General features: G+C 33.2%; 1 protein-coding gene across 3 annotated transcripts in view; it reads left to right on the top strand.

Moving 5' to 3' along the window:
- dtn (transmembrane protein 132C dtn) overlaps nucleotides 1-12,263 on the top strand; it is a 419,781-nt gene that overhangs the window by 407,323 nt on the left and 195 nt on the right. For 2 of the 3 annotated variants that reach the window (XM_076397494.1, XM_076397491.1), the window contains 12 exons: nucleotides 940-1,083; nucleotides 1,151-1,353; nucleotides 9,141-9,444; nucleotides 9,503-9,694; nucleotides 9,760-9,948; nucleotides 10,007-10,214; nucleotides 10,302-10,444; nucleotides 10,497-10,706; nucleotides 10,769-11,049; nucleotides 11,110-11,295; nucleotides 11,347-11,552; nucleotides 11,982-12,175. In XM_076397494.1, the coding sequence (XP_076253609.1) occupies nucleotides 940-1,083; nucleotides 1,151-1,353; nucleotides 9,141-9,444; nucleotides 9,503-9,694; nucleotides 9,760-9,948; nucleotides 10,007-10,214; nucleotides 10,302-10,444; nucleotides 10,497-10,706; nucleotides 10,769-11,049; nucleotides 11,110-11,295; nucleotides 11,347-11,552; nucleotides 11,982-12,175 (2,460 nt within the window). The remainder of the gene's footprint in view (nucleotides 1-939; nucleotides 1,084-1,150; nucleotides 1,354-9,140; nucleotides 9,445-9,502; nucleotides 9,695-9,759; nucleotides 9,949-10,006; nucleotides 10,215-10,301; nucleotides 10,445-10,496; nucleotides 10,707-10,768; nucleotides 11,050-11,109; nucleotides 11,296-11,346; nucleotides 11,553-11,981; nucleotides 12,176-12,263) is intronic. The other variant, XM_076397493.1, reaches the window with a different exon arrangement.

Here is a 12,263-nt window from a genome sequence, read left to right as displayed (position 1 = left end):
GGCATGGAATTTTTATTTCTATAAATTAAAATTACTAATTGAAAAAATCCTGAAAGGAAAACTTAAATTTTTGTCTTCATCGAGAATATGTAGACGTGAGCGGAATGCCGAAATGAGGTTGTCATAATGAATCAACTTTTCGTCTCTAGTAACTATGCAATACAAAAATCCTTTAATTTTTTGCAGTTGAGTAGTTCACATTGTAGCCACTACCCTTATTTTTGGACCATTTTCGAGCCTTTTCTTCTATGGGAAATGGTTTGTTTAGTAACCTCTATTAGTGTATGGATACTTTCTGCATTTTCCAACAACATTGATCCAAAAACTGTTCCAGTTCCGCGGCTGCAAACAACCTGCAAATGACACTTGTTGGATTCAAAACTAGTCATGTTTACTCACTTAGATGTATATAATACCGAATCTAATTCACAAATATAATAATAATAAATTGTGGACAAATAAGCCCCGTTTTATGTTGGCGCTATCTATTGTAAAACAACGTGTTTCAATTTGTACCCCTAATATAATAACTTAACTTTAGCTAACTGACATAAGAGATGATATTGTATCATAGATTAGATTATAATTACCCAATTATATATATATATATATATATATATATATATATATATATATATATACTGCAAAATAATCAATTATTTTAGTTATGGTCACTGATGGGCACAATAGATATTTCAATAATCGATATAATTGAAAATTCGTTCTAAATAATATGAAAGGACTGTCATGTGGTACCAACAACAGCATACTCTACATATATACATATATACATACATATACATATATTTGTAGTAGTTTAATTCTATTTCTAATTAATTATTATTTATAATTATTAAAAATGTTATCTAATCTATACTGTTAATTTTAATGAAATTATTTTACCGACCATGTTTTCAAAATTATTTTATTTTATTCCAGAATTGGGAAGTACTCAATACCGCCGTTCTAACGGGACAACAAGTCTCACAAGCCATGAAAGTATTTATTGTTTCTCAAGCCGGCAAAGCAGCAGATGTCACCTTCCAAGCCTCATGTCACTCCGATGATGATAATGTTCTTAAGGTATGTGCTAAAAATAAGGTATATTAACAAAAAAACATTGGACATTGCGTGTTTATTTTTGTTACAGGTATCATCATCATGTGGTTCAGTTTATGTTGATGGAAGCGAACAAAGAGGTTCGATAAACGGATCGGTGTTTGTCAAATATGGAACTTACACTGGCAGGGCTACCTTTACTGTTTGGATGCCCGAATTTCCCTTAGAACTTATGGTAGCAGACACGAGATTATCTCAACTGAAGAGTTGGAGAGTCCCAGACTATCATCCCGTGTAAGTAATAATTAACTGTGAGACATTTAACCGTAATTTTACCTTTTTTAACAATTTTATTAAACAACTTATATCTTTAATTGCCCATTTTTTTTATATTTTAATTACTAATTCTAACCACTGAACTACTTAATATTAATGTTAATTACTAATAACATTAAACATTAAAGAAGATAAACTGAACAATAATCTACAATAACATTTTCAGCTGATTTTTGGTTTGCAGTTCTGTATATACCTTTGAAACAATACTCATACTATATATTATCATATCTTACTGGTCTTGTTAGGTTTATATTATTATATATATGCATGTATTCTGATCTTCCCATTCAAACTACACAGTGTATCATTCACAACTCTTGCAATGTATGATCGAGCGTTGTCATGAAAGAGAATGACTTCTGTTACTCGTCATTACTGGTCTTTTTACAACAATACGTTGTTCGATTTGTTGAACTGTCGCTAGTAGACATCTGTAGTAACACAACACCATATTTACTAATATTTAACGTTGGAGCTCAATTTTTTAGCTAATTTATTTTTACAGTGCCACACCAATATACTGCATGTCTTTTTCAGGTTACCAATATTCTGAATTATGTTGTGTTAATGAAATATTGTAATTAATACGGACTTAATAGAGCGTAGTATTCAAGGCAATCGAGCTAGTATTACTACGAAAGTCGTGAGTTCGAATGGCATCCGAGCATGTATATTATCGACAAGGAATGATGAGGCTTATTCAGTAAGCACTCTCAGTACGAGGATTGTTATTCATATTTTGAGCCTAATAATGAAAAGACGGTAATTTATTAACAAACTGAAAATGGTTTTACTATTTTTCGAAGTATTCTACACGATGATCAATAGCAAACTTTTGCACGCCCTTGAACAAATATTCGTATCACTTTTGCCGCTCTGATTGAGGTTTTTCCAAAAACGATTTTTGAATGCATTGAATGCATCAACGGATTCTTCAGACGTCGAAAAAGTAGGCAGAATAATTTATTCTTGATATATGGTAATAAACAAAAGTCATTTGATGCCCCAAAATGTTTAAAGTCAACCAAGAAGAAGCTTACCCTACAATAAAAGAAGCTAAAGCAGGTGTACCACAAGGAAGTGTACTGGAACCATTGCTTTATTTACTCTTCACTTGTGATATACCATAAATGGAGAATATTACGATGGCTACATTTGCTGATGATACTGCGATTATAGCTGTGGAAAACGAAGTGAAGTGAAGTGAAGTGAAGAAGCCTCACGAAAATTACAACAGGCAAGTGACAATATAAATAGTTGGACACAAGCTTGGAAAATAAGAATTAATGAAAGTAAATCTGTACATGTGCAGTTCACCTATAAACAGACCGAACAAGCACCAATAACATTAAATAATACTATCATTCCATATAGCAACAACGCTAAATATCTCGGAATGAATCTAGATGCAAAACTTCGTTGGAAGGAACATATAAAGAAGAAAAGAACTGGAATTGGAATCTACTGGCTAATTGGAAGAAAATCGCAATTATGAGTACATAATTAATTGCTATTATATAGGCAAATACTGAAACCTATATGGACATACGGAGGTCAATTATGGGGATGTTCTGCAAAGAGTAACATAAATAAAGTACAAAATTTTCAGAACAAAGTCTTGAGAGATATTATGGGCGCACCCAAATACTATAGGACTGATTACCTACATCGAGACCTTCAGATACACACAATCAGTCAAGATGTCAAGAGAATTACAAGGGGACATGAGGAAAGACTCCATTCTCATGAGAATATTGAGATATTGCAGCTTTTGGATACCACCAGAATAGAACACAGACTTAAAAAGAAATACAGCAGTGACATGTATAAACATTATTTCACCAGAGACTGAGATAGGGCCGATTGGTCCTCCTAGTTATATACCTAGATTTAAGTTATCATAAAGACAAATTATAGGTTAGACGGAAACGACTAGTAACAATGTAATAATTAAATAATAAAAAAAAATTGATGCCAAATCAGGGCCAGCAGAATGGTCCATAAATTCGATCTGTTAACAACTCAAATAGGTTGTTTCAGCCGATGTGTATAAGTTTATATTGTCATGATGAAGAATGATCCTTGTCGCTTCTTTTTCATATTTTACGAAATCACTTCTGGTAAACAAGTGGTTATGTACCATTCAGAATTCACTATTCTAGGTTGCTCTAGCGGCATGGTTGTCAAATGTCCCGTTATTCCGAAGAAGCAGGTTATCTTTTCCTTCGATGAAGATGAAGCCTAACAAATCATAGTATTGCCAAGGCTCAAAATATAAATTGAAACTCTCCTACAAGGTGTTGAATTATTCGGTGTAATTCATTAAATAATAATCAGAACGCTGGTTCAATCGAGTTAATAAATAAGTTATAACCCGCATATCCATCTCGAAGAACCATGAATGCCCCTTTTTTCTGCCAATTCTATCCAGCTTGAAGGACCAAGTTGAATTGGTTTGCGTAATTCATAAAATAATAATCGGATACTGGTTCACTAGAGTTCATTAATAAATCGTGATTGTATATCAGAACTGAAGGATACCAGTAATCCACGAAACTGGTATAAATTAGTTCGTTAATTAATAAAAACAAGTAACAGAACAAAATTTTCTTCGATCATGTGGATCGATCTTACTTAATTAATAACTTGGCTAAACTTAATTATGACGTGAATAGGATGAGAACCTCTTGGTTCGCTCTATTTAAGGTGGCGTGTATGTCATGCCTACTCTGAAAACATATTGCATCTGCCAATCACCCTCCCTTCTTACCAACAGCCAATTATAAGGGTTTTCCCATGTTCCAAATGAACAGAGACCAGGCAGTGAAAATGTGATTAAACACTGAGCGACAATCTGCCAGAGACACCCAAAATACCACTATAAAGCTATAAAAATGCAGAAATTATAAAAAATTTATTTTAGGAAATAAATATTATGATTTTATAAATATAATTAACAATTTTACTAATTTATTTCTCTAACATCCTCAACACAATGTTTACACAATAAACGTAACCCTATGTGTACTCTCTAAAAATAGAACACCACAATTATAATAATATAAAAAACAAAAAATACTCAAAAATACGGTGATAAAAACTGTAATGCTTTTTTATATACAAGGTAGAGATAAAAATAATATGAATACGATGCAATATAGTACATTTTGTTGCGTATTGGCAACACTACTCCTAAATAAATAATGCGACACATATGTATTACCCAATTTAATTGCCAAGTCTTATAGGTTATGTTTCAGTGTATTATACGCTTTGTTCTGCGACGATCGCTGAAATATGTAGTCTTACAGATTTCGGAGGGAAAGAAAACATTCAACAGTTCAAAACATTCACTTGACTAATACTGTTACGACAAAAACAGTACGGCGAGAGTTCCACAAAGCTAACATTCATACAAAGACTACGATAACGAAACGCTTTATAACGGAAGCCAACACTTGAAAGAATGTGTTGAATCATCGTTTAATATGTATAAGGACCCCCAAAAAATGCCTACAATCAGGACTGTCTGCTATAGTCAAGCATGAAGGAGGTTCTATTATCATTTAGGTGGCAATATCGTTGTATTTAGCCGATCATCTTATTCACATCACTCGCCGGATTACAGTGAGTGAATATCTCCACATCCTTAATGGTGAATTTCTTATAGCTAACATATTGTTGCCAAGCGCTGCCATATTCCGAGATGATACATACACAGCCAAGAAGGTCCAGTCTTGATTTAAGGAGTAACATAATATCATCAAACATGTTCCCCAGTCAACACAATCGCCACACCTCAACAAAAATGAATCATTATGGGGGTTTAAAAGTAGAGTGATGACTATATTTCCATCTCTAACATCTTTGAAACAATTTGCGGTGATTTTGAGGAGGACAAATTTCGTTGGAAATTATTTAGATACTCTATGAGTCTATTTCACGAACAATTGCAGCTGATTTAACTCAACACTTTATTGATTAATAAATATTGTGTATATGCTAGATGTTCATATTATATTGACTAAATTTTCTCGGCCCATATTAGCCGAAATAATAATATTGAACATCTGAAAATAATATTCGATTAACATACAGTTGTCATCTCAAAGAGATCATCCGTAAACTTTCGTAACATATCCATCGAAGAGGTGCGATACCTCCAAAAAGTTTTATGTGTCAAAACAAAATTTCATCTTCGAGATCGCCTCGTCCCACGTACGGTGGGGTCTCTGCGAAAGTGCTATCATAACTTTTATGAAACTTGGCTAATCGTCTCAACTTTCTACTTCGTAATACGCGCACGGCTTACTCGCTATTTTTAGGCGAACACTGGAAGAGCGTTATTACAGGACACGGCATTCTGAAACGGCCGACGGTTGTTTCCGTCTCACTTTTTTATTTTGTTTTAAGCAAGTTTAAAAAAGGGAAATGTTGTTTAAATGCAGTTCCACTTTCTTGTTTCATTGGGTTTTTAATGTTTTATTCGTAACATAAAAGCTATAATAAAACTATATAACAACAGTTACAGTTGTAATGTTAAATATAAGAAAAATTATTATATAATTTGCTCAATTTTGTTCCTAAAATTAATGATAGTGATCAATGATGTTCAAAAAATATTTTACAAACAAATAGTGGAATGTAACTCATCGTTATAAAATTAACTTCCTATAACAGTTGCAGTGTGACTTACTGACATATTTTTTGAAGTTTTCAGTTAAATAAAAGTCAGTAAAGTCTCAGGGTTGAGGCCCTCCTAATCAGGCTATTCTACGTAACAAGCAAGTTACTTGCTTCTCTTAATTAGGAATAGCTAGTTTTAATCGGTTTACCACCAGTTGAAATAGAAAATTTTTAAATACAGGAAAATAAATGTTAAACAAGTAGTTAGAACTATTTAAATCAGCTCAAATGCCGAAAAAGTTAGGAATGAGTAAATCATTAATAAGGTTTAAATATAACTACCACTAAAATCGAAACTGAGAATGTTCACCATCGTGATTTGTTTGGCCTAAAAAATATACTGAAGTGTTATATTGTAACTAACTTGTACTGTATTTTAACCACAGATATAAATGCGTATAAAGTATCAATGTAAACAACTCATAAATTTGATGTTTTGGTATTTCTCTACATAAAACAGTTGTATATTTATGATTATTGAGTTATTCCATGTATACTGATTATTTCGATGTATACCGAGGAGTTCAAAATTACATTTTCAATGTTAATTACTTTTGTTGTTTGATTTCAAAGAATCTGCTACCGAAGCTCATCAAACGCTTAGAATGTGATTCTGCTCGGTCACATCCCAATTATCGATTTTGGTTTCGATTATTTAATAGCGATAATAAGAACGATTAATATAGAGCAGCCTGGAGGACCAAAACAGTTCGAATACAATGAAACTTACTAGGTGAAAACCCAATTCATACTCTCAAACAACTTTCAGACAACTCAACAGTTGATGAATCAACTGTTTCCAAATATTGGAATGCGATGGGAAGGATCCAAACAAAGGGAGAGAAAATAAAAACAATTTGACTGGAAATACTATTTTGAATCATTTCAACATCACAGTATCACTGCATTCATTGCTTTCCAGGCAAAAAAATGTTTTGACATTTTGATAAAGCTTGAGCATGACAACGCTCGGATATATATTGCAAACGTTGTGAAGGATACACGGTTGCAGTACGAATAGGAAGTTCTGTCTCATCGAACGTACTCACCAAACATAACCACATCCGATTACCACTTGTTTAGATCAACACAGCGTGGCTGCCACAGTATCGCTATGTTGCCTAAAAATGATCAGAAAATTATGAAAAATATTTTTGTTAATATATATTATACGAACATTTTCTGGAAAAAACATCTTTAAAAAAAATAATCAGAGCATATGCAAGCACCTAACTACAGCGGAATGTGTATAGTCACAAGCTCATGATCTACCAATGACATTTCCATAATTTAAATGAAGTACTGTTGCAAAAAGAGTAACAATAACAAGTATCAGATACAAAATACTAGACCGCACATTGCAAAAAATGCGAAAATGTCTTCCAAATAAATTCTGTGCTATTAAGATAAGAACTTTTCTGAAAAGTGCGAGACAATATCATAGTGGCTATAACAGAAGTTCATTTTTGAACGAGATCACACGACGAAACCACTTACCATGTCACGGACCATGTGATATACAGAAACCTTAACCTATCTACTACACGTATTTTATATTATATACACACAATTTAGCTTAATACTTATCTGAACCTATTTATCTATTTACAATATTATTTTAACTACTATCAACTAACTACTTTGAAACCACTTCGAAGTCGGTGCCGAACCCAAATAGTTAAAGCAATTTAGATTTGTGTCGGCTTGATTGGCGCAGTGGTAAAGGCGACAGAACGGTCCACCTACTGTTACGATAGTCGCGGGTTCGAATCTTGCTGGGCATAGTCGTGAATTTGTGATTATCCTAGGCAAAAGTGTAAAATCCGACAAGGAAAATGATCCCAGTCACGCTAGTAACCAGGCTGGGTAAGACCGGATGTCTTCTGGGATGATTTCTAAAGTTGGTCACTCGCCAGTTGATAGGCTTAATACTGAGGATAGTGGTTCGGAGCCGACGTTAAACTTTAGGTCCAGTCCAGATAAACACATAGTTGGTAAAAGGAGACTTTAAAAAATATATATATATAATATATATATATATATATATATATATATATATATATATATATATATATATATATATATATACCAAAAGAAATAAAAATTTAGATTTGTTTTGTTGGTAATTTCATTTTTTGTATATATATGTCACAAAATTTTGTGGTATATATTTTGTATTTTATGGGCTGGGAACCAATAGTAGAATATAAAATAAGTGTTATATTTACTCAATAAATTACGCCGTTATTTTATTAAGTATTACAATGGATAGACCAAGTAAAACTGTTTCCGATTTTTCGTCACATTAGTTCAGCAATAACATTATACCCAAATATCTGATTATTTTAGATAAAAAATATGTGAAAACATTGTACGTGCCTGAAATTTGAGGTTTGTTCTCGATTTTCCCCCATTCCCCCGTTAAATCCTGACTTGGTTTCAATGAGACCACCTCGGACTCTTGCAAATCGGTCCATAATTTACCGAGAAATCGGCGAACATATATTTAAAAAAATATACAACCGAACATAGAACCTCCTTTTGCGAAGTCGGTTAAAAAAATCACAAATAATAATTTAATTTTTACGGTTACATTTGATATTTGATGTATCTCTATTAAGCAAATTTTAGACTTAATATTAAAGTCCAATGTGAAATGAATAATCTTCTAATAATAATTTACTTAAATTGATTCAACATGGTTGATGGCGAAGGAATTAGATAGATGAATATTTTAACTTGTTAGACAGTAACTATACAATAAGTTAGATGCATAAATGAAAGAGGCGCAAGATCAACAAAAAAAATATTGATTATTGTACCAAATGTTGATTGAACCAATTTTATGCCAATTTTCCTCAATAAACGTCCATTTCGGTGAAAGCTGATAACTTATTGCTAGATTTTATGTGTAGTAAGTCTTTTAAGTAGTAAGTACTTTTAAGTGTCATAAGTTTGTTTGTTAAGTGTCGTTAAGTGTAATTTGATTTCCATCAAAAGCACACTATACTTCATTCTGTGTAAATGCATAATTTATTTATTCTACTTATTTATAGAACTACCAAATCCAGTCGAAAAAAGAGATCTCCTACACCTTGGAACAACAGCGGAGATGATATTGGAAATGTGGTAGAAAAGTCACTTTGTCGTTTACGCTACCAACAAACTTCAGTCGATGTATACGCCCATTTTATGGCAACCGATCATGAATCAGGTAGAGTAAGCTACCTGATTAACCGAAGAACATGGTTGAGAGTGACAGACTTGGTACTACCCTGGTTAAGAGTTAGTGATCCAAGAATAGCAAGTTTGCATGGCAGGATATTACAAGGTAGAAGCATGGGCAGGACGGAAGTACAGGTTTGATCAATAAACAAATTTACGTTATTTGTAACTTATCGTTACAATACAATTTTAGGTTCTCTCACCTATTACAAGTAGAGTATATGGTTCTAAGGAAATCCGTGTAGGAAATGATAGGGTCGGATTAGCTAAAATGTCAGTTCAGGTCGTATCCGGATTGCAGCTTAATATTTCCCCAGATAGCTCAATAGAAAATGGCTATGTAGCTGAAACTAGTGTCACTAGAAAACTAACTGCTCAGTATCAGGTACAAAACATTCATTCTATGATATATCAGAGATAATTAATTCAATGATTCTCATTTACCCTCAGGAAGGTCTATTAGATATCGAATTAGAATTCTCAGATGGTACAAAGACTGCTTTAAGGGATATAGCTGACACTGATTATCACCTAGTCGTTGAGAGCTTAGACCCTGAAGTTGTTGCTTTTGCTCCAATGGTAGCATCCCATCATCCTAGAGTAATTGCCGTTGGTGAAGGCAGTGGTGATCTGCTACAAGTATATACAGTAATTTTAAAATTATCATCATTCTCATTTAACTTCATAATTTACTTAGGTGACATTATTACTATCTGAAGAATGTAGAGCAACAGGGAGACCAAAGATGAAAACAGCTGGGCCATTGGCTACTGCTGCAGCTCATATCACAGTAGACTTTAGCAGTAGTGATATTGCACATAGACCTGACATATTGCAAAATGATGGAGGAAGTTATGGTGGTTCAAAGGGTAGAGACTTTGCCGATTTACAAGATATTTTGAAAGGTATTTTTAATTTTAATATTAAAACTGATACTATAAATTTCTAATAAATAAACAGTATTATTAAATACACAATTGTTTTCATAACAGATGAAAATTCCCATGAACCAAACGTACAAGCGAGACAATATCAAGGAAACAAAGGAGTTCCACGAAAACGTCAAAATGCCCACATGACTCCATTAGAAATTAGCATGTATGTTTTATTGGCAGCTTTCTGTTGTGCTATTGTAGTAAGTTATTAACTTACAATATTACTTCATTACTCATAATGATATTTTTTAGGTATTTGTAGTCTCTTGTGTAGTTTATGCGTCAAAATTCAAACCATTGGAACCTGGTGTTACATCAGGAGTTCATGCTTCACCAGTAAATTCAAGTAACTTCGTTATTCACAGAGAACCACGTAAACCCAGAGAAACTACACAAAATGCACATGATTGGGTATGGTTAGGTCGCGCCACCATGGATTTGTCATCCAACAGGAATTCAACAGTAAATACACATGATAAATGATGAACAATGTAGGTCTTATAAAAATTATTTTGATCTTTTAGGTGTTGACTAACAATAATGGGCAAGATATGCGCATTATCACTAACCCCCTTAACATGAATTATGTAGAACCTGATGACTCTTTGACGACTAGTTTTACAAATCCAAATCACATCGAGTTACCAAGCAGATCACCAGTCCCTTCAAATGGAAATAATGATACAAATTCTAATGGAAAATCTATAGACAGCACTACATACTGTAGAAGTAAAAGAGATGGAATCACTAGTGCTCGTAGTAGAATGAGTAATGTTGAAACTGATAATGCGGAGATAGTAGGATGGTAAAATAATAAGTTGTCTCGCTTCTGATATCCATTATTATATATTTTTCCATTTAATAGGAACAAACCAATACCACCACCACCTCTGCCTCCACATGCAGTACCGCTCCAAACAAAGAAACCTTGTGGTACTGAAGATTATCGACCACCTGTACCGCCACACAGAAATCTTGCCACTACCTCAAATGCAGAATCTCCAGTGCCACCAGGCCCATCAACTCCAAAGAGAAATTATTATCACCAAAGGTAATACATCTATTAAACACAGCACATTTATCAAAATAAGTCTCCTTTCAGAAGCGGAAGTAAAGTGAGCGAAAAATTACTTCAACAAGCAATGGTGGAATCTTCAACTGAAGGAAATGGTTTGCAAGATCGGGAACTTGATGATGTGAACGATAGGAATCAACATGTATTTGAATTTGATGATGAACCTGAAGTGAAAAAGGAAACTGGTGAAAAAATGGAATTTGTGCAATATCCTAGATCCCCAAGTTCAAAATGTAAGCATTTACTGATATCGAAATTCTATAATTTATATTCCAATACAGCTCATACGATACAAGTTCATAAAGACCACTACTGCAGGTAAAAACAACTGGTCTGATTGTAAAATGTCCAGTGACCAAAAAAACAAGCATTTCGTACCGCAAAAGCAAATATACGATTTATGTATGGGATATTGTTTATGAAATAACGCAATTAATATAATTCAGGATTTCAAGTACAAGACATTTTAAATCATATTAAACTTTATATATATTACTTGACTTGAAACTGCTGTCATACAGTTGCGGGAGTGGTGCAAACGCTATCATACAAATAAAAATATAATATAAACATAGCATAAGCAAATATAGCATAGTAGCAAAGAAACAGCTTCAAACATATATCCATGTAAAAACATATTGTTAATGTAAACTGTATTTTAGCCAATAGGAACAGCGCAGAAGTTAAAAGGGCTGCAATTGTGGGCAATCCCATGTTTTCTGCTAATGAAACAGAAGAAAAGAAAACAGGCAGTGGTCCAGGTGAAACCCCTGCTGATTTACCTGGACTTGATGATTTACAGTTAGATATGGACTATGACCAAATTATGCACTATTTTGAAAATCTAAAGGTAAAGGTTGGTTGAATATGTTAGTTTATTGTTAATTATTATGATTTCAAACTACCTTCAACAAGTTCTATTGCCAATTTCCATGAAAAGTAAA

The sequence above is a fragment of the Rhynchophorus ferrugineus genome, unplaced genomic scaffold (genome assembly GCF_030347505.1).
Source record: "Rhynchophorus ferrugineus isolate W39M unplaced genomic scaffold, kcgeb_rfMv2 rfM2, whole genome shotgun sequence".
NCBI lineage: Eukaryota > Metazoa > Arthropoda > Insecta > Coleoptera > Curculionidae > Rhynchophorus > Rhynchophorus ferrugineus.
This window is presented reverse-complemented; position numbering and strand designations above follow the sequence as displayed.